The sequence below is a fragment of the Polypterus senegalus genome, chromosome 6, assembly GCF_016835505.1.
Source record: "Polypterus senegalus isolate Bchr_013 chromosome 6, ASM1683550v1, whole genome shotgun sequence".
Lineage (NCBI taxonomy): Eukaryota > Metazoa > Chordata > Cladistia > Polypteriformes > Polypteridae > Polypterus > Polypterus senegalus.
In genome coordinates, this window is record NC_053159.1 from 1,075,152 (window position 1) to 1,097,981 (window position 22,830).

General features: G+C 47.2%; 1 protein-coding gene across 3 annotated transcripts in view; it reads right to left on the bottom strand.

Annotated features, from left to right (window-relative positions):
* Positions 1-22,830, bottom strand: part of cacnb4a (calcium channel, voltage-dependent, beta 4a subunit) — a 74,266-nt gene that overhangs the window by 17,204 nt on the left and 34,232 nt on the right. For all 3 annotated transcript variants that reach the window (XM_039755210.1, XM_039755211.1, XM_039755213.1), the window contains 5 exons: positions 22,469-22,545; positions 16,011-16,030; positions 11,696-11,776; positions 5,200-5,258; positions 979-1,088 (listed from right to left, as the gene is read on the bottom strand). In XM_039755210.1, coding sequence (XP_039611144.1) covers positions 979-1,088; positions 5,200-5,258; positions 11,696-11,776; positions 16,011-16,030; positions 22,469-22,545 — 347 coding nt within the window. The remainder of the gene's footprint in view (positions 1-978; positions 1,089-5,199; positions 5,259-11,695; positions 11,777-16,010; positions 16,031-22,468; positions 22,546-22,830) is intronic.

The following is a 22,830-nucleotide window of genomic DNA, read 5'->3' on the forward strand; positions in this document are numbered from 1 at the left end:
AGCTGGAGAAAGGCAAAGCACCGGAGTGCTACTTCACATGGCCAGACAGAGAGCTCCAAAAGCCCCGCAGCATCATCTGTGTCTTATATTACTACTCAGGTTAGTTCAGCCACATTTATTATACAAACTGATCGCCGGCCACTGAGCTGTGATGCCCACTCAGAATGTGGCAGCAACCAGCCGACTCGGCGCCGAGTTGAGGATAAGGTGAGTCAAGTCTGCCCTCTTGTGGTTTTCTACACTCACTGCATTATAAAACCAAAAGGTAAACTGTGCAGAGAGAGCTGTCTATGCTTTTATTTAGCGTGTGCTTGTGTAATAAGAGCCAACAGCACATGCGCCCCTGAGCGTTGATCCCTGCGCCCCGACTTGGTTATCTCCTGTCCCTGTCCTGTTCTCTCACTCTCCTAATCTCTTCTAACCGTCCCAGTCAGCCAATGCCAGATGCCCACTTTTCTCAGCTCTGTGCTCTTAATTAGCTTCTGATGGTGAAAAGGTGGCAGCACGGTGGCGCAGTGGGTAGCACTGCTGCCTCACAGTTAGGAGACCCTTAAGGGTTCGCTTCCCGGGTCCTCCCTGCGTGGAGTCTGTATGTTCTCCCCATGTCTGCGTGGGTTTCCTCCCACAGCCCAAAGACATGTAGGTTAGGTGCATTGGCGATTCTAAATTGTCCCTAGTGTGTGCTTGGTGTGTGTTTGTGTGTGTGTGCGCCCTGCCCGGAGTTTGTTTCCTGCCTTGAGCCCTGTGTTGGCTGGGATTGGCTCCAGAAGACCCCGGTGGATAATGGATGGATGGATGGTGACAAGGTGATGAAACTCATCATGGCGCCACCCCTGGTGTCGTAGGGTGTCCTACCATTTGCTTCAGAAACATCAAGATAAACTTTAGACATCTGCACAAGGTGTTTCTTTTTTCCAGTTGCTTGGAAAATAAATTATGAATCACAAAAAACTGTTGGGCCAAGAAGGCCACACTTACCTAAACTAGAGCGGGTGTTGGAGCGCTCAATGATGGCCCTCTTGCTGGGGTTGTTCAGGACTGACCTCTTGGCGAGAGAGATGTCTGCAGTCACTCTGGTGATGGAGATCCTGTAAAGGAATCACACAAGAGAAGGCTTTTATTACCAACTTACGGTAAAAGGAACTCGCATTGAGTGCTGGTCCCAGATGTGTTCATATAAAGGCTTCAGTAGCAGCACAGTGACTATTAAACAGTCCAGTCACGTCAAGTGGCTTTATTATGATTATTACTCAGATTCATATACAGTATGTACCTGTATGTGTAAAGTCTGGGGAGGGCATTACGATTGGGTCAGGCTGGATCTGTTGTAGAAGTAAATGGGATTTAGAGCACCTCCAGGCTTTCCATAGAGCAGTATGACGAATAAATGTATTGATACTGAATCTCAACAGTTACTGTACGTAACATAACATCACATTCTGCACGCTTCATAACCCACTAAATTGGCACAAGGGCCTGGCGCCTACCCAATAAATGACTGAGCTTAGGGCGGAAAGCAGTCCTCGACATCACAACAGTCCCTTGCGAGGCCCATTCACACATACAGTATGTAGACTGACACGGTGCTATGATTCTGAGCATTGGACTATTAGGGAATCACAGTGCGGTTTGGATCAACAACTAAACAAGAAAAGAACAGGCAGCAATGAAAAGTCAGGTCTGCTGAAAAGGTCACTGGCACCAACCTTCCCACCTTACAGGTCCTGTTCTGTTTCAGAGTCATGAAGCGGGCAGGGAACGTCATCAGCGACTGACTTCTCACCTCCAGGCCATGATCTTTTTAACCTTCTCCCATCTGCTTATCATTCAGGACTAAACTACGCCAGAACAAGCAGACAGAAGAACAGTTTCTTTCCACAGGCCATCAGTCTCACAACTGGTTAATTTGGCTCTTCTTTCTCAGTACAGGGCAACCTGGCACATCTCAAAATATTCTTACATATAGCTAATGTGTATCCATCCATCCATTATCCAACCCGCTATATCCTAACTACAGGGTCACGGGGGTCTGTTGGAGCCAATCCCAGCCAACACTGGGCGCAAGGCAGGAAATAAACCCCAGGCAGGGCGCCAGCCCACCACAGGGCACACACACACCAAGCACACACACTAGAGACAATTTAGAATCGCCAATCCACCTAACCTGCATGTCTTTGGACCGTGGGAGGAAACCCACGCAGACACGGGGAGGACCCAGCCAATGTGTATTTATTTCAGTATTTCCTGCACTGCCATGCACTTTGGTACAGTATGTATGTGCTTCCATTGTATGTCTTGTATTTATCTCAGGTGTGTACTGTACTCATCGTTGTGTGTTTGTCTGTCATGTGATTACACTTGGAGAGTCCTCAAAAAGCCTCAGTCAAATTCCTTGTGTGCGGGCAGACTTGGCCAATAAGTGCCATTCTGATGACCACACACTAAATCGATGTCTTCTTTACGCATGCTCCGTTCCGACAGTCCGTATCGAGCTCTCTTTCTGCTGCAAATTGCTCTAATGTTCTGACGCCATATGAGACAGACGTGTGCTCTGAAAGCTCCCTTTGTAACGGCCCACACCATTCCACTTGCACAAAGACCTGTTCTGCTTAACTGGAAGAATCCCAGTCCTCCTTCTAGAACTCACTGAGACAGCAATGTTTGTGTTATCTGAAATTGAGAAAAATCTCGTTCTGTCCTCTAGGATATCTGTGTTCAGAACTTTTTCGGGACTTGGCAAGAGCTTCTGAATGTAACCTTTGTGTTTTATCAGATTGCTCATTGGTACCTGCTGCTTACTCTTTATAGGACAGTAAAGTAAAGGGATTAATGAGACGTATGCTCAATCGTTTTATCGTCAAGAACCATTTTAACTGGGCTCTGGAGCCATGTGGTTGACTGCTTGCTTGCACGGAGTGTCTTTGGAACTGAGTGCTGGACCCGGTAAGCTGGACCACGTTTCGTTGCTTTGTTTGTTTCTTAAATTTCAAAAGAAAACATTTGAAGTCAGACAGAGAGTATCAGGACTGAGTCAGTGTTTATTCCTCCGTGTTCCTCGATTAAGAGTTTTTATTCAGGTAGAGGAACTAAGAAGCCCAAAAAAGGCAGCCTGCTGTGCAGATGCCGACACAAAGGAGATGAGCCAAGCATTTCAGAACACCTGAACGCGGCTTTGATCGAACCAAAAGGAGTTTTGTGCAAAGTAAGTTGGTGACTCATGAGGTGGTGGGAGTGCCTGTGAGGCCTCGAGTGCGATGAGTCAAAGTTGTGTGCTTGGCTACCAGACAGCAGAACAAAGGCTGCGTGCAGCTTCCTGCCTTATTTGGGTATCTGGTGTTCTGAAAACAAGAAAAATCACAGAGAAACGAATAGAAAGCCTGCAGAGAATTGGGAAATGGCACCTCGCCTAATATGAAGGGCACTGTCTGACTCACCAGATGACCCACGGCCAGCAGTATGGTGGGAAAAATCAGTGGAAGGCCTCAACAGATCCCTGACTTGCTGGACTGGAGTAGGAGAGCGCAAAGCAAAATAACAAACACAAAGGCAAGGCAAACCAGCAGTTCATAAAATGGATGGTGCTGGTGGGAAGTCCCTGCCTGCCTCAGCAAATTCCACACCATTTCAACCGAACCAAAGACTTCCAGGTTTCACAGAAGCTCTTGCATCTCATTGAGCAACAGAAGGAGAATCCCCAGCCCAACGGATGTGACTGCAGGTGGTGGCCGAGCTCCAGCGTACACCTGGACGGGTACACTCCCTAATGCTAAGACAGCTCTGTGGAGCGCCCAGCTGGTCATCTGAAAAGTACCCTCTTGTGGCCGACATTTGGATAGAGCAAGATCAGAGGTCAGGATCAGTGAGGCGGCTGGGCCAACTGCTGTCATATTACATGTACATTTAGAATATTTATTTGTTTAGGAGATGCTTTTTGCAAAGTCATTTACAAATGAAATGCGACACAAATGAACTATGAATGCAATAAATAGGCAATCACAGAAGATGTTTTAATGTACTCTGTCAACAGAGATATGAAAAACGCCATATCTCTCTATTATAAAAAAAAACTTGCGACGAGACGAGACTTTTTCCCCTCGAGACGGTCAAGTCACGTCATACTTACGACCTTCAGACACAAGTGCCATGCTACACAGGCAGAGCAGGTTAGAGATAATGGAAGTAGGAAAATTCGAAAGTCTCCAAAAATGAGAGTAAAGATCGCATTAGCGCAAACAATCTGAAAATATTACTTGGGGAAATAACGGAACAGCGAAAAGGGATCAAATATTCAAGTGCTGGACAGGCATTGAAACGTTCGCAGCTCCGCACGAAATGCAGATCACGCGGCAGCAGCAGCAGCAGCAAGCCAACAGCTTCTCGAGCAAAGTGGAGGTGAAAAAAGCACCTGTTACTTGTACCCTAATGTTTCACCATGTAAGAGGGGTTTCGGAGGAGCAGCCGAGTCTCTTTCACAACGGCGCCTACTGCTGGCGGGGGCGGGTGGTAGGCGAGCGAATTGCAGATCATGCGTGAGGGCAGCAGCAAGCCAGCAGCTGCTCAAGCAACGAGGAGTTTAAAAACATGTATTTGTTTCCCATTGCTTAAGAGGCGGGGGGGGAAAGGGGTTGACGAGCGAAGTAAGCAGGGGGTGAAGCCCCCTAGTAAACTATAAAGATAAATCATCAGAGTCGTAACATTCACATCCACCCAGGCGTTGAGCCTCTGCCCATACAGGAGGGCGGGTGCCTTGCTCTGTTCATGACTACTGGGCTCCTCAACATTTAAATGTTACAGCACATCAGCTGATATTGTGGGCACGTAGCTGTGCCTGTTGTTTCACTTCACTCACTGGCATGGCTGGGCAGTGTGCAGAGGAGATGCCCGCTGGGTCTCAGTGGAATTTAAGGGCAATGGAAAAGTGTCTTAAAGGGCCAGTAGGGCACAACCCCACCAGAAGCTTCCCTCAGTGGTTTAACTTATTGTTTGGGTCTCTAAATGAGTCGATGGCACTCTTCTCTTTGACCACCAAAGTCAATACACAATGTTGAGCGAATCAGATGCCAAGGGTACACTGCGTTACGCATTTCTTTAAGCAGACAATGGGCCACAAATACTTCTTTATTTGGTGCCCGCCATCAGAAAATGTGTGAAACAACGAAAGAGAATGTGGGCCACCTGAATAAAGCCACCGTCACTTACCTTCCGTCAAATCGGTGCTTCAGGAAGTCAAAGAGAGCTTTCTGCATCATGTCTGTGACCTGCAAGGGTAGGGTAGGAAAAGAAAGAAGAAAGAAAGAGAAAAGACAAAGAACATCAGTCCTTAAAACATCTGCCTTCACTCCATGAAGACCCTTGATGAATTTAAACAGCAGGGCACAGCGGGCATACAGGTGCAGAATTGGATGAAGTTTAAAAACAGTACATAATGGCAGGATGCTTTTGTGTGTCACTAAACCTCGAATCCTCCATGTAGCACAAATTTAAAGCTGACAGCACCACACCAAATAGTCACGAGTTTGTCTTCCTGAACACAGGCCGCCTTTTACTCTCAGGTCACTTAGCATCCCGTCACGTCTTTAGTCCTAGCTGTCAAGTCGCTGTCTCACGTGCCTCAGTGTCCTTCTCATAATACGACGATCACCGCCCTGCCAGGGGTCTCACCAGGGCATCACGCAGCTGAAGCAGGCCCAGACACTACAGTAGATATGACCCAACAGTCTATAAGACTAGTTCTGTCGAGTCCACTCCCGTGAAGCTTATTTTCCTGACTATGTTGAATATTTTCTTCCTCCTTGACCACACTGGCGTGTGCAAAGCTGAAAACTCATCTTTTTCTTATTCGCTTTGGCCTTCTGTCCACACTGAAACTGTTTTAAGCCACTGAAAGTGTATTATTTCAAATTGTGTGAAATGCCAGGTCTTGTGTCGCAGGGTGGATGGGAAAAAAAACCAGAACATTTTTTAAAGGTCAGAGGTGTGATTGTCATGTGATCAAGGACCGAATCGAGTTTGTTCAGAGAATTCACTTTGTGGTCTCGTCTTCACTGACCTTTGTAACTGCTCTGCATTAGAAGGCGGGCGCTGCACCAGGAAACACTCGAATATGTCGCCGTAGCTAACTCTTGTAGGACTCCCATTTTGGATTTTCTCGAGCCAGCCTTATACCTGCTTGTAACACGTCATCATCTGTCCAGACAAAGACGTCTGTTTTGTTTTTCCATTGTCCTTTTTGCATTCCCATCTACTTTGGGTTTGCTCTGTAAACAAACATCGGGAGTTTCAGTGTGGATGACAGACTTTGAGTGAATGATGTGACAGTGCTAGTGTGGACAGAAACCTTTGAAAGCAAAAACAGAATTTCAAGTTTTTTCCATGTTAACGTCGACCGGGCCTAAGACTTTCCATTACCAGTTATATGTCAGTGAATGCAGCAGATGCATACTGGGATTTCAGTTTGTTATATGAAGCTTCATTATCGAAGCAAGACTTCACAGTACTAAGAAAGACGTGGACCTCTGGCTCATTTATTTCCATTTTGGCCGCATATTCGTTTGTTTTCTGTATGGAAAAATACCGTCCCACCGTGAGCACATCGCCGATCTAACTGCTGAAAGTAATTCTCCTCACCCAAACATTGACGTAAGGACATAAAAACAATGCATATGAGCAGAAACTGTGAGTGCTTGACAATCTCCTCGTTGTCGGCATATGTTCTTCTGTTGTTGTCACTCTGTGCCATGGAGTATGTGTGGCATGTCAACGGGCCATAGTATTGGCCTGGCACCTTCTCCTCGATTGTTTCCTACCTTCCACCCAGTGCTACCAGGATAAGCTCCAGCCCCCTCTGCAGCCTTGAACTGGGCTGTGTGGATTTGAGGATCTTATGTTCTCGTATTGCACGGCAGCCCTTAAAATGACATGCCATGCCACAAAGTTGAGTCCCACGTGATTGTGGGGTCTCCTAATGTGCCGTGGCATCTCCTACTTTAAATTGTGTTGCCTTCCATCTGCTCTGCGTCACAAGTGCTAAGTCTGATGACTAAGTGGAATTTGCATCAAAGGTGTTTGTCATTTGCTGTTTTCACAGGAAGCCGATAAATTAACACAAGCCTTGGGTGATAATTTCATAAAACACCGTGAACAGAACACGAGTTTGTTTCACGCCAACTTATCACAAAGGCGCCTTCTCACTCGGTGCTGTATTAAGCACCGGTCTAAGGAACAGGTTAACCTGGAACCGCAGTGAGTCCGTGTTATATACAGCATAGCGCCTCCCATGGTGCACTTTACAAAAGATTCTTATATCGTAATAGCAGATGAAGGAGCACTTTTTGGTTAACTTGAGACTGCACTTGGCGGGTTCTCAAACTGGCTAGCTGCCAACAGGGCGTGGACTCAATAAAGACTCGGAAGGCCGTAGTCATGTTTTTACATATAGAGTGCCATGTGTGACCTGCGCATAACATGTCACGAGAGACAACAACGTAATCAGATCTAATAATCATAAACCAGTCTAAGTGGCCTGTGATGGCCTGGGAGTCCTTCCAAGATCATACAAGTGATACACCAAAGCCAAACAGCACAACATGGTGCCAGTGCCCAAAGTCATATCCAGCTTGGCACCCTCACCCTTCCACACCCACAGAGTAATAAAAATGGGGCCCCATCCCACCCCAGTTTGTGTAAAGGTACTTAGTAACATCCCTGTGCCCTCTAAAATCATCAGCATGTCCTGGATGTCATCTCTACTTCACCACTCCATCACAAATTTTATGCTCTTCTACTGGCGGTTGATCCTACCCGTCACTTGTGTCCCCTCGATGCCTCTGGGCTTGTCCACAGTCTCTAAGTTTAGGTCTCTGAATGCCTGTCTCCTCGTCTCTCTGTCAATATTCCATTATTCCATTTTGGCCTTTCACATTTCGTCTTATTGCCACTTTTATCTGGCAGAGGTTATTTTGTCTCGGTATGTATCGATTGCGTTCTCTCTTTGTACGGTAAATTCTGTTTCTTTAACTTAGCCCTGAGTGAACGTTCGTTCAGCAGTGCAGATCAATGGGTCAACTGGCTCCAATGTTGAGAAGAGACCTTCTGCCATGCGTTTGCTTGGGTTGACCAGCGCTCTACTTCATGATCCTAGACTTCATTTTGAGTTTCTCTCTTTTCCTTCTCTCCTTTCTTGGTCTTTGATCCTTTAGGGACCTTATTACAAATCACTCATGAAATAGCGTGGTTGTGCCTATTTATAAGGATTGTGGAAATTATGGGAAAGGACAGAAAGCTGGGAAAGGAGACAATGAGAGGTGACGAACAACTTGGATTTACTATATGTCTGAATAAAATGTAAGAGATGTGATTTTCAACTCGAGACAGACTATGGAAAAGTATGGAGGGATATAGAAAGGACTGCACATTGTATTTATAGATTTAGAGAAGGTATAATACAGGGAAATGTGGAGATGGAGGGGAGTACTGGGGGCAGGAGAAGAGCTATCTAGGATGGAGGCCTCAAGATTAGTAAGAATAAACCAAAATATCTCAGATGTATGGAACAAGAATGAGATGGAGAACTGAACTTCCAGGTAGAAAGGCTTCAAAGGTGGAGAAATTCAGATATCTTGGGTCAACATTAGCAGAGAATGCAGAGCTCAGTCTAAAAAATTAAACCACAGAATGCATTCAGGTTGGAAAAACTGGAAAATGCTGTCAGCGAAGAGTGAAGGATGAAGTGCAGGCGGCAGTGGTCAGACTAGAATGAAAACTCAATGAGATCAGGAATGAGAGAATCAGAGGTACAGTCAAAGTTGGGGAAATCTCTACGAAAATACAGGAAAGAAAGGTAAAGTGATATGGGCGTGAAGTGAGAAGAGGGAGAACCGTGAATATGGAGGTGTTGGGACCGGGGAGGAGAAAGCCTATGGACCCAAGGGAGAAAGGGGTATCAGGCGAGAGTAGAGGAGGCCGGCCAAATATGGCAACTTCACGTGAAGCTGGGAAAAGCTTTAGAAGAAGATGAAGGGACCGTCCTTACAGGGCTATGGGATGTGGATGGGTTCTTACTACGTAACTTCATTGTTAAGGGTCAAAGTATATTGTTTTTCATGACTGTTGTTCTCTTACTGGACTTCATTTGATCACAAAAAAATAAAAGATGTGGATCTCACATGGGACTTCAGTCTCCATCTGCAAGCTGTAATTGGGAGGGCAGTGATTCACAGAAGCTTGCGAGCGAGCCGAGGGTCTTAGCCAGAGTGGAGCAGACGGTCGTAGTCGTGTCGTCCCGTGTATGGAGTGCGGCGTCTGACCAGTGCATAACACGGCAACGTGAGACACCAATGGAGAGACGTGATTAGTGAGTGGCTGATCAGTGAGCAGCCAGCCAGCCAGCCAGCCACCCTCACCAATTCCAAAAATAGGACTCCTTTTCACCTACAGACATAGAATTAAATGAAGAAAGGCGTCTACTGTACATACAGAGAATTCATTTCAATTTATGTAAATATCAATCTGCTCAAGTGCAAAGACAAACTGAGTGAATCCATTTCAGTTCTGTGTAGGGCGAGCGCTCATCGCAGTATTGTGATTGCCAAAAGCTAAAACTGGAGGGAGGACACTAAAGCTCAACGACAAACTCGATGGATTAATGGTGGGAAGCACAGCGGCCAAGATAGTCCTGCTGCTGCCGCCACACAGCTCAAGAGGCTGGAGGTCAATTTCCAGTCCAGTCACAATCTGTACGGAGATGGCGTCTTCTCCCTGTGTTCATGCCCACGTCCCCAAAGGATGATCAACGATCGGTGTGTATGTGTGTGTGCCGCTGGTCCATCTTGGGTTGGTTCCTGCCCTCATCCTGATGCTGCACACTGACCTGTGACCTGGTAATGGGTGACATGGATTACAACAATGAATGGACCTGACGTTTAGTGTTGGCCTCACTGGGCAGAGTGGTGGCTTTGAGGCTAGGGATCTGCACTGGCAATCAGAAGGTTGCCGGTTTGAATCCTGTAAATCCCAAAATGGACTCTATTCTGTTGGGCCCTTAACCTGCAATTGCTCCGTTCCGGGTATGACGTTAATCTGCATCCAGCCCTGCATGTAGGCCCTCCATCCTGCTGGGAAAAACTTGGAGGCTGTGTGGTGTTATGGGTCCACAGCTCGTGGAGAAAAGGCCATTGATTTTAAATAAATAATCACCGCACCCGAGGCGGCTTCGTGAGGGGGGCGTTGTTGTAGCGAGCGCGGGCGATGCGTCGATGTGGGCGTTTCTCACCGTGTGCACAGGTGAAGAACTGCCCACATTCGTGATTGCTCCCGCGGCTAATGCTGCAGCTGCTGTGGCCCTCGTCATTTTAAAAAGAAGCGCGAGTCGGTTTTAGAGGAAGAAAAGAAACGTTCGGGAAGAGAGAGAATCGATCGGAGAGAAAGGAAAGGAGAGGACGGAGGTTACAGGGAGCGTGGAAGCAAGCGGTGCAGGAGAGAGATGGACACGCGGAGCGTGTGGTGAGCGCGCGATCGAGCGCTCGTGGGCAGCTGCGAGGAAGCTGGGTGTTGGGCCGACACCCAGGTGTTTGTGTAGATGTCGCTCCCGCTGAGTGATCTGGTAGCGGGAGTGACAAGGTGAAAGCGACGGGCCGCAGAGAGGCCATGGAAAAGGCAGCGGAAGTCGGGAGGCTTGGTGGTGGAGTCCCCAATATGAGCGACCTGGCTATTGGGGTAATCAAGTCTCGGGGACTGGGATGAGTGCCATACCGAAGCCAGGGATCGGGAGGTCTCCAGTCTCGAGCGTGTGATGTAGGAGGGCAGCTGCAGAGAGCGTCTTGCCTGCTGCTATGCCCGTACGGGATAAGCAGGTGAGACGCATACAGAAAAGCACCGGATTTGTTTGTTGTTTTAAAGACTGCTTCCAGGAGAAGATTTTAACCTTCGTTTTTAAAGGATTGTTGTGTTTCTATTTATTGGTTTTAACCCCCACGTGTTCGTTTTATGGATTATTTATTTAATGAATATGAAGATCTGCACTATTTATGAACACTGTTTTTGTTTTGTTGACTGCTTTTAATAAAAGCACTATTGCACTTTTTGTATACCACCCCTTGCTCAATTGTTTATTTGCCTCCATTGACTAGCTCACTCGGTTACATTATCGACGGTGTTGGGTTCGAGTGCTTCCAATAGCAAAGGGAGTGTGGAGCCAGAACCCACATCGTCACAGGCTGGTAGCAGAATTTGGCACTCCAACCACCATTAACAACCTCCCACTGGTTCCACTCCATCTGAACTAGTGTGGCGCTGAGGTGTCACCCATAGCACGGCTGCACTCGGGTCCTAATCTGGATCCTGAGTTGGTCTGTCGTGTGGTGGGCTCCTAACCTCTCTCACTGGCCTGCATGTCGAGCCTTCACACCGCTGGACTTCACAAGTTGGCTTGTTCTAAAGAGTGGACTTCACGTCTGAAACCTAATAATGCTACAGGCGTCTACACCACCAATTCTGTCCTAAAAACCAAAATCTGCCAATAAAAGTACAAAAATACACAGAATTTTTATTGGGCGTCCCACCCTGGTGGTCCACAGAAAGTCATCATTGTAAGTGTGATGAAGCAGCACCTCCACACAGGCTGCACTGATTTGGGGTCAGCTATCCACCTTGGACAGGATACTCAACATCTTTAAATTGGATTGAGACTCGCACCTACCTCATACCCCTTTAAAGAAGGGCCAACCAAAACCACAGGCCGCATGGAAGGGACGACATCATAGGGAGGAATGTGCTCTGTCTGCAAGAAAAGGGCAGCGTTAGCCCGGAGGGGACATTAACATCAGCTTTAATAAGACAGCATCACCAACTTAAAGGCACGCCATGACTGAAGTGCAGCAGGAAGAGCCTAGAAAGTGAGCTCCTGAGTTCACACCATTCACATCTCACTATAGCAGTCAAAGAAGAAGTGCAGCCACATTGTCACCTGCTGGATGGTCCAGTGAAAGTCCTGTTTGCTCGTCTGACCAACATGCAGCAGAACGTGATGACCTACTCGGCTTCACTTGAACGAGCACAAAGCCCACTGACTGGTCCAGTGTACCTCCTATAATATCAAGGTGGTGGTGGGGGAGCGTGAGGGGGTCCCGCATTGTTTGTAACATGCCGATTGAGGCACTAGTCACCAATTAGAGGGTGTCCTGTGCCCCAAAGTTACTGCAGCTGCTGAAAAAGGTTTTGTTTTTTAACAGATGGCGACACATCCCGGGTGTTTCAGGTCAAGAAGCACTGGACCAGTCGACCACCGATCAGTGAGCTCCACACAGACCCCCAGTGCACTCATCAGGCGCGTTACGGTTTAGCCAGGGCTTTATGCCTGTATTCTGATATTTTGTTAGTTATTCTCCAGTTTATGTTATTATACAAATTGTTGTCATTATTAGTTGTTGTGTTTATTGCATATTTAGTCATGTGCCCTATCCCCTTAATATAGTGTTTCAGGAGGCAGGACCACCATGATATACTGCTGCAGGACCACCCACTGCTTACGCAAGTCCAGGCAGAGGCTCAGGCCCACCGGACCACCATTGAGTTTTGGAGACTTGTAAGTACTTTTGTGGCTTTTCTTTGACCTTTTGCTGTCTTTGTTTTTCGGATTCCTGTTCTCCCACTAAGGTTCTCTGATTCTGGCCATCTTGTGGTGCCCCACACTAACCTGCACTCTGTGGGTAACGGGGTCTTCAGAGTTTGGAATGACCTCAGCTGACTCCATTCATTCCTTTAAAGAACAACCTGAGACTCGTCTGTTCAGGGAGGCTTTGAACTCGGCCTGACATTCGGACGCTGCTGTCAGTTTACCTCGCTGTCCAAATGTTCAGGGTAGTGTGTGTGTGTTAAGTTATGTCAAAAATGAAGTGATCTGTTCAGGCATTTCTTTTAGTATTAAACTTAGCGGGCAGACTGGTGGCTCTGAGGCTAAGGGTCTGCACTGGTATCCCGAAGGTTGCCAGTTCGAATCCCCTACTCTGCTGGGCCCTTAACCTTCAATTGCTCCAGGGGCCCTGCGCTGTACCATGGCTGACCCTGCACTCTGACCCCAAGGGGTATGCGAAGACTAACGCATTCCTAATACAAGAAATTGTATAAGGCGAAATAAAGAACAAAAAAACAAAAGGGACGTTCAAAAAGCTTCTGCGCTTTTATATGTTCATCGGAAACGGTGAAGGCAGGAGGAGTAGAAATTGGACATTAAAACGTTGGTACAACGCTGGGAAAAACTGCACCGCAAACGAAGGTGACCCTGTAGAAAAGTGATGTCATTTGTGTTTGAAATTCTTAATAAATAGAGTTTTAAAAATAGTGTGAAACTTTTTGAATGTCCCTCGTATTTTACTCTGGTTTATGTTTTTTTTTCTTTTATTCTATTGAATGCTTTGTATATCCTGTATTTGCAGAAAATATTTGTACCCAATGTTACATACCCCCTGCTGATCTTCCTGAGACTCTGTGAAGGGCTTGGGAAAGGCGCTATATAAATAAAATGCATTATTCGTATTATTATTATGGGATGTACTTGCTTTTAAGATTGCTTATTTTTGCCTATTTCTTTGCCTTGTTTCCCATTCTTTGTCTCGTTTAGTTTAAAGTGTTATGAGTTGGAGTCTTCCACTTGGTTAAAAGTGTAGCAGGTCTCCCAAAGGATTCACTGCCCAGGCCAGCTCTCCTTCTCACCCCAATAGGATTAGCATTAAGCCCCCCAAAAAAAGAATATTCCCAAAAATATAACTAAATGTCCCACAAGGTGAAGGATGACCGTAAACCTGTGGCTCGTATAAAAATATGCAAAGAAAGAATCTTTATAAATGAAGAATTGAACAAAACCAGCACATATGGCCAACATGCTAAACAAAGCAAAAAAAGATTTTCCTTAAAAGGCAATCCGCAGCAAACCAGTCCAATCCACAAACCTGACGAACAACTCTATAACAATGTAAAATAAATTGAGGGAAAAAAAACAGTAAATCCACTATAAACGAATGATCTCCTGCTCCTGAGCCTTCTCAGCCAACTTCAATCGTCAGTGGGCAGACTCAAAAGGAGTGACATCAGGGTGGCCCTGCCTCCTAGGGCTCCACTCACAAGGAACATGAGCACATTTAAAGGGAATCGCAAATGAAACCAAAGACATACAAGTTAATAACTCACATTTTATAAAATGCGAAAAGCCAACAACAAATACAAGCCAGGGAGAAGACCCTGGCTGTAATCTATATACGTATATAAAACTAGCCGTGCCACCCATCTAAGATGGGTTAAAATCCAAGTAATCAGCGTAGACCTTGTGTTTTTTATTTGTCCGTTTGCTCTGCTATAATTATGCGCGCCCAATCCTTTTCCCTCATGGCGGCCTTTTCCTCTTCAGATAGAGCCGCCTGTTGTTGCCGCTTTCTCTTGGCATCACTCATCAAACTGGCCATTCTTACAATCAAAGTGTTTTGCTAGGAAAATGTAGTGGACCTCATTGGCCAGGTTTAGAAGCTCTAGTCTGGTCATACTGGGGCTTTCGTTTCCCGACATGCACACTGATTTATCGTTATTTTCATTCATCCACTGCCCACCATACAAAGTTATCAGGCATTAGCATTACAGCAGTAAGTCTCGTTCACACGGCCTGAGCAGATGTCACCACCATATAATGATGACCAACAGGAATTTCACTGGACTTTGTACACGGGACAATATGACCCGCTAATGACCCTGAATAAGTAAGGTCACTTGTGACCAATCAGGATGCTCACCTCAGACCCCAAACTCAACCACACAGAACCATAATAAAGTCTTTATTGGATCAATCTGTCCACTCCAGAAGCCATCTTCTTCACCTGCTTTTCCTCCTCAGGCCAGGCGAGTTATTCACCCAACTGGCTGGAGCACTCAGGCCTCCAATAAAGCCCACCCCGGCCCACCAGAATTGGAGCACCCAGGTTGCACAAAGCCTCTGTGACATAGTAAGGGTGCCTCCCCTGTGCTCCTCCTGGCAGCCCCAGAGGTCTCCCACAAGGCTGCCCACCCAGACTACAGTTCAATGGCAGCCGCACAGGCATCCAAACTGGGGACGCCGGGGAAATGTGCTGCCCTCCTGTGGCCGGAGAGGAGACATATTGCCATGATCAGTGTCCCTGTGCTGTCATTCTCTGATTTTGAGTTCCCCTCCAGAAGAGGTGCCATCAAACCAACTCGGACACTTCATGGCCCCTCGTTATGGAAACACCAAACAGTTCAAGTGCTAAAACAAACTGAATTTGTCCTTAAAATAAGCATGCGGTTTGAATAAAGCTAAACTGGAGGGAGAACGCAAAAGCTCAGAAATCGAATTGGTGATTTAAAGCTGCCATAAAGCAGCTGGGTTCAAATTCCAGTCCAATCATCGTCTGTAAGGACTTGGCATGTTCTCTCTGCATTCACACAGGGGCTGCCACATCCTGAAGACCACCAATTTAGATGTAGTGTGCCAGTGAGTGAGTGTGTCTCTGCTTTGGACCCCATGCCGCACTCTCCCCGTCACCCAGTGATGAAGTAAGTGGAGGGATCGGTCGTTTAATAACAGGCACACTGCAGGACTTCCATGTGCCACCTTCATGCTCTAACCTGCTTAATGCAATTCAGGGGCACAGGGGATGCCAGGGTCCATCAGAACTGCACAAGGTGGAGGTCAAGAAACTAAGCTAGGCAGACGGGGCACACACAATCCCACCTTTACCCACAGATCAATGCAAGGTGTGCATCTTTACAGACGTGACAAGAAAAGCCACAGAGAGAACATGCAGACCCCACACAGACCACCCAAAGCCACTACACAAATTTCAATTTTGTATCCATTTAGAGTTGCACATATTCTTCTGTTTTTATTGATTACTAGCAGCAATACAAATATCTCATAAAATGACTACATTTCAGTTTATATTTTCAAAGCACATCATGTCACACCCAGTCCGCCATTCACCTCAAAGCTTTTATTAAGTTCAAGTACTTACCACCTTCTGCTTCTGCTTTGCTGCAAAGAGAAAATCAAAAAAAAAAAAGATGGTAAGTTAAGAGTGAGCCGGCATGACGTCAGACAAGTCAAACAGCAGGGGGCGCACTGAACATTCAGCGCAGACAGCGTGACTGACTGCAGTGACAAGGCAGGCCACAAGGGGGCGCTCTCTGCCTAATAAGTGCAGTTCAAGCTTCTTGTCCCAAGCGGGAAAACTGGCTTTGTGTGTTTTTATGAGGGAGAGACCACAGCATGGCATCAGATAAAAAAAAATAAAAACAAAACAAGAACTCCGCCATCAAACAGCGCGCTAGTGCAAATGAATCAAAGACAGTAGCATTTATACCATTTGATGTGACATCAGATCACACAGGTGGACTTGGGAAATAAGAAGTCCTGGGGGGCTGCTATTTATGTGCACAACAAAACTTAAAAACACCTGAGCCAGTCATGTCATTTCTATCAAAGGTACGCAAAAAGCATCTGGAACTCCCGGAGATGTTCACGGGAGTTGGTGCTTCATGTTGTCGTTCATGGAGAGTAGCCGAGTGCTTTGTGTGCTTTAGGAGTTTTTCTTTTCTTTCTAACTGAGGTTTGAAGCAAATTCAATGGCTTCTCCATGCGGTATCCCAGTTTAACGCTAGGGACCGGGAGTCCAGCGGTTGAGGCAATCGCCAGGCTCAGATAGTGACACGGTGTTGTCCTTATTGTGGCTTTTGGGAGTTTCTGTGTCCATACCACAATGAATGGAACGAGGCTGCGATGAGGGGTCTCTGGGGGTCACGTTATTATGAAAGATTATTTTTATTTATTTAGCAGATGTCTTTATTCAAGGCGAGTTACAAGAATCACTAGCACAGAGAACTTGATACCTGCAGGTAGGCGAAGACACACATCAGCATCCTGAGCTCTTGGTCAGGACGACAGCTGCTGAAGAGACACCAAGGAGTTCCAAAATATTTAAGGAAAAGGCGCATCTTCAAAAGACACCTGAACAGGAGGAACTGCAGGAGTGCAGTTGGAGTAGACAAAGGGAGGTCACTCCACCGCGTTGGAGCAAGAAAGAAGAAGCATTGTCCAGTCTTGGCAACTGGAGGTGGTGGTCAGTAGACAAGCTAAGGCAGAACGGAGTCTTCTGGAAGGGACACAAGTGATCAAAGACTGGGGATGGTCAGGAGCCAAACCATTTGGAGAACTGTAGATGAAGTCAGGCGTTTAGAACTGGAGTGATGCAGAGGAGGAGAAGTAGGAGACCACCAGGGGGAGCTGGAGAGGCCTCACCAGGAGAGAACTGCAATGGTCAGAATCTGAAGAAGGAGCTGCATGGCGCAGTGCGTGAGGAAGGGTCAGGTGATCGGAGTATTATAAAGAAACAACAGGATTGGGTCACTGAAGAAAAATATGAAGGAATGAAAGAGAGGAGACCAGAGTCACTCACACCGAGAATCCTGACCGTCACTGATGGACAAAGGGTGACATCTTGAAGAGCAACGCTTAGCGACAAATTGGAGGAAGGAGAATCAGAAGGCAAGCACAGGATATCTGACCGCAACAGTTTAAGTTTCATCTGTGATGAAGTGGCAGCTGGAGATCTGGGGCTGAATCTTGTGGCTAATAAGTGGGGAATGTGAGGAAGATCTGGTAGGAGAAGCCATGAGAAGAAACAACAGTGCTTAAGAAACAAACGTAGAGAGAAAAGAGAAGAGGGTCCAACACTGAAGCTTTCTCGGTTGTAATCCATGATTGTCCAGTCATTAGCTATGACATCTCTTCACTTGTGGCAATCGGCCATTTGTTAACTGTCTGAGTGCACTTGCTGAACAAACAGACCCGAGCCTAATGTTACTCCTTTTCGGTAAGTCGCTTGGACAGAAGCGTCTGCCAAACAATTCAACGTGACACACCTGTGGAGAGTTTCAGGGGAGAAGACACGTTTCGGTCAGAAAGGTAGGACTTGAGTTGCAGTTTGGCTCTGCTTCTTACATAAGTGCATAAGAAATGTGACGAACGAGAGGAGAGGAGACCATTCAGCCCGTCAGCTAGTAGCTAAACCGTTTCAGTGTCTCATCCAGATCCTTCTTGAAGGTTGTCAAGCTTTCTGTCCCAACTCCATGTCTCGGTGGTTTGTTCAAAAGTCCCACAACTCTTTGCATAAAGGAGTCCATTCTGGCTTCCGCCCTAAATGCACTTCCACTTCATTTCTGCTGTTGTCCTTGAGTTTGTGATTCACCGTTTTGATCTACTTCAGGAGTACCTTTGAGGATTTTGAAGACCCCGATAAAATCCCGCGCAGTCTCGTCTGCTTGAAAATAAACAGGCTTAAGTCTTCGAGTCTATCGGGGTAGGCCGTGTCCGTGAGTCTCATGGTGCTCTGCAGTGCTGCTCTATCTCTGGTGTATTGTGGTGACTTAGAACTGCACACAGCACCCAAGATGTGGTCTCACTGGTGCATTATGGGGCCTACATGTCGTCTACGGCTTCGTCCACCTGCTTTCTTTTTATTAACAATGCCCGAATTGTTTCCATATGTGAACGTTCTCAACTACTGGGCTGCCGGCCGCATTTCACAAGTTGCTATTGTTTATATCGGTAGAGGGTCACAGTAGGCAGCAAAGTGGGTCGCTCTGATGCCCGTGCTCGATCCACTTATATGAGAAACTGTGGGTGGTGACACCAAAATACACCACGATACACACGGAGCGGTTCGGTAACGTCCGTTGTCCAGAGCTTAGAGGGACACGTTCCTCGGCCGGCCACGGACTGCAACAAGGGGCAGAGCCACCTGATAGAAGTTTAGGGTTATGGAGCTCTTAGTTGAAGGTGCCACTCCAGTTGTGTGGCCACCAGCGAGCCTCTGGTCTGATCCAAATGTTGGATGAACATCAGTGGAGATAGGGGGGCAGATGGTGTTGTCACTGACCCCATGTGAGCGACGTCAGGGTCCTGAATGCTAATGCCATGTTCACCTGCTATCAGACAGTGAATGCCCTACGAACTTGGAACTCTGAGTCGGACAATCTGGAGAAATTCTTCAGGTTGTTTGGTCAACTGTATAAAATAAAAGAATACAATGTGGTCAGGCAGAATTGCATTAGAGTGACATGACGTGAGCAGCGATACACGTGGAGTACGTTTTATTTGCTCTCCATTCGTCCTGAAGAACATACCGCTCGTCTTTAATGGCTTTAAGTAACTAATCAACAGCGACCTCGCATTTTTCTGAATGGAAATTCACGTAAACGCATTGAAGAGGGAAGGTGGAGCGTCACAAGTTGGAGTTCCGAACACTTGGAGAGCACATGAAGGCAGCATTAGGGGCAGAGCAAGGCAGATGTGAGCGCGTGGGGCCGCAGAAGATCGGAGTGACCAGCCTCGAGTGCTAAATCCAGTCCTCCATCTCTCACGCCCTCACTCCCATATTTCCAAAGCACTGATCCGAACTCTTCGGTCTTCTGCGATATCAAACCCCATCCATCTGTGATTTTTTTTCCTTCATGTCCTCCGTGGATTGGACACACAAGAAAGAGGGAGCTGCTAAGGTACAGGACCAGCACTCCGCATGCTGCCTGGGGTTTGGGTTCGAAGAATGAACATTTTAGGAGAAGTGGAGCGACGTTCCTGACCATTCCAGCCAACTTCTGACACGGGCCGGGCGTGAGGTGAGATGGGAAGGAGATGCGATTTAAATCAGTTTGCATTTTCCAGCCTGGAGAAACAGAAGGGCCCAACGTTCTTTCCCAGTAGTCGTCTGCGGAGCGCGGTGCGCATCTCCTCGGTTTGTTCTCCTGTTAATCAATAGACTGTACTTTGTATCAAAGGTGACAATGACAAAATACTGAAGAAATAAAGACAAGGAGTAAAGCTGTCAAAGGAACAAGTCAGACCTCGAGGAGGAGTGCGGCGGGAGATCGGAGCTCCTCAATGTCCTTATCGTCACCATCGCCGGGCACATTCAACTATTATTGGAAGCGCCTGGGAATTTCCCAGGAGGAGCTGGAGACGGTTGCTAGGGACCAGACTGTCTGGGCTGTTGCCACCGCGACCCTCGGCAGAGCCGGCGGATGGAGGATGAGCGCGTGTATTATTAGAAAGAGAAAGACTCGGTGGGGAAACGTGTCATTGGCTTTGCAGCGTCACTAAGACGCACACGTGTCACCTCGACGTTGAAGGGGAGCAGATTAGGTTGTGTGCACTTCAGGGTCTGCGCAAATGAATGCAACAAATGTGTGAATTAAAAACCCCAAGCGAAGGTACTGTACGTACGAAGTGCTACACATGAACAGCATTCTCCACTCCATAAGGAATGGGCAGACATCTGAAAGGCTGTCACATGACAGGACGGTCTTAAATCGCTGTCACAACAAGGCAAACGCACCATAATGGGGGCTTCCTTGGACGTAAATGACCTGAAACTTCCTCAAACTGATTGCTGACGTCCTCGAATCGGCGGTGCCACTCATGCTTACTGCAGCTTGCTGGACTCCTGGCCGACATTGTGTTTCGACGCTTTTACGCTGCCAGTCACACCAGCAGGGCTGTGCCATTGGATGCCTCTGCGTTTTCTGCTGCGATTTCCTCCTTCACCTCCATTTAGAGAAGAACGTCGAGCCACGACGGGAGTCACGAATGGCGGGATGGTATCGCTAGCTGCCTTACTGAATTCCAGTATCTGACGGAATGAGACCAGTAACGGTTCAATATCCGTGCAATCGTCTCTCCTACATCTTCCTCGCATTTTAACACGTAATGTGCTGCTCAAAAATGTTGTAACTGTGGCAAATCCTTCCGTGGAAATCTGATCCGATTGTTGAAGCTGTGATGGAATAAGGACTAAGCAGAATTCGGCATTCCATATGAAAGTGGCCTGAATCTTGGAAATCTGAGCGCCATGTGCTACTTGTGTGTTCAAATCCGAACTGAGTTAGCTATGGAGTCGCATGCCTCACTTACATATCGGCATTATAGCTCATGTATAGAAATGAATTACCACGGCGCCACCTAGTTTTGGTTACGCCCATAACCAGTGTGTACAAGGATGCGTATTTAGGTTGCTAGGTAACGGGCACCGGAAGTCACATTGCGTGCTGTCCTTGAAGTGACGACCCCTCACTGCGTCTCACTGCGTCCACTTGTGCTCCTCAAAGCGTTTCAGGTTTCGGATTCTTTGACTGCGCTCTTACGATGATTCCATGACTTTGACTTTGGTTCACGTTTTAGGTTTAGACATTTATTATTCTTACTTTCCTAGTTTGGACAACACTTGCCTTTTTACGTACAGTTGATCTTTGGACCCATTTTCCTTCTTCATATGGGGAGGGGTGGCTGCTAACGGCCTCTCGTCTCTCACCCGCAGATCAAAGGACGGTGACCACTGCTGATGTCACTTCCTGTCTTGCCCTGGAGGTCCCGCCTCTTACACTCTGTAAATCACTAGCCTGACGGGGGGGCACTGAACGCCAAGGAGAATCTGGTGTCTGAATTTTTCTTCTCAGCTCGTTTTTTTTTCTAGCACATTAAATGGGGTCCCGCTGGTCCCCAACTTTTTGTCATCTTCTTTACAAGGTTAAAAAATGAAATCCGAATCATCAAAGTGGTAGTGTGAAGGCGGCTAAAATGACCGGTGCTGTGTATGATCTGCTAAAATGAATAAATCAGATAGCATGTACACCACAATCCAGTCTGTGCCAGAGATCTGAGCCAAGTCTCATCCGACTGGTAACGTAAACGTGGCATCGTCTCATTTATTAGGTTGTCACTTCAGAACAAGACCTGAGTGGACTCCGGTGACAAGTCTTTGACTTTTTACCTCAAATGAAGTCAGGCGCTGACTCAGGGTCCCATTCGGGACTCGCCATTTGGCCTTATTTCAGAGTGACCATAAGTCCGTCGAGAAGTGGGCCACCTAAGTGATCGGCAGTGCTGTGCGATATGTTGAACCGGTCCTTAGTGAGATTGGTTTACCAAGGTGGACCCCCGATTATGCTCGTGCCATCAATGAATTTAAAAAAGGCAGAACTGGGCCGCAGGACCAAAATGGTTGAGAAACGCCGGTGTAAGGAAGGCGGTGTGGGCTGCAAGCATACTAATTAGCCACGGGGACCTGCCAGGGTCAGGCAACGCATGAGACCCTGTGAAATAATCGTAATAATAAGACTTATTACTGCCTCTGGCCTTGGCAGTTTCTAGGACATCATTTTCTTATCGTTTTTCTGTGGCCCTCGGCTGTAAAGACGATTCGCCTCAAATCAGCACATGTCGCTTTGCAAATTCACTGCAGGTAAGGCGCGTGGAGATCCTGCACCAGGCTGATCCCAGCACACCCCACTACACTCCACCCGTTGCTGTCTTCTTTGTGCCCCTCACATCAGCCAGGCCTTCCTTTCCATTGGTTATTGACCACTGCGTACGCCTCGCCTTTCGCCATCTATCTACACCAAGCGTGCCCGCCGTGCTCACCTGCCGAGGGCGGCGTCGCTCTGAAGGTGCCGGACACCATTTCACCAAGGCTGGAGGAGGAATTCCCGCTGGATTTTCTGAAAAATGAAGTTAACACATCAATTCAAGTTCACGGCAGATCTCTCCAGTGCAGGAGGCACAACGTCGAGCGGCATGCAGTCCTCATGCAGTCTAACAGTCCACACGTTTGGTGCTGCTTTGCCATGGTGATGTCACCAGATGTTTAGCAGGCACATGATGTGGTGCCAATGGGCAGACCCCGGGGGATTAAACCCCCACACAGCAAAAACAGAGAAGCACACGTCCAGCTTTGACCTCCCAACGTTATTCAGCGACAGCCCCTAGTTAGGCATGCGGACAGA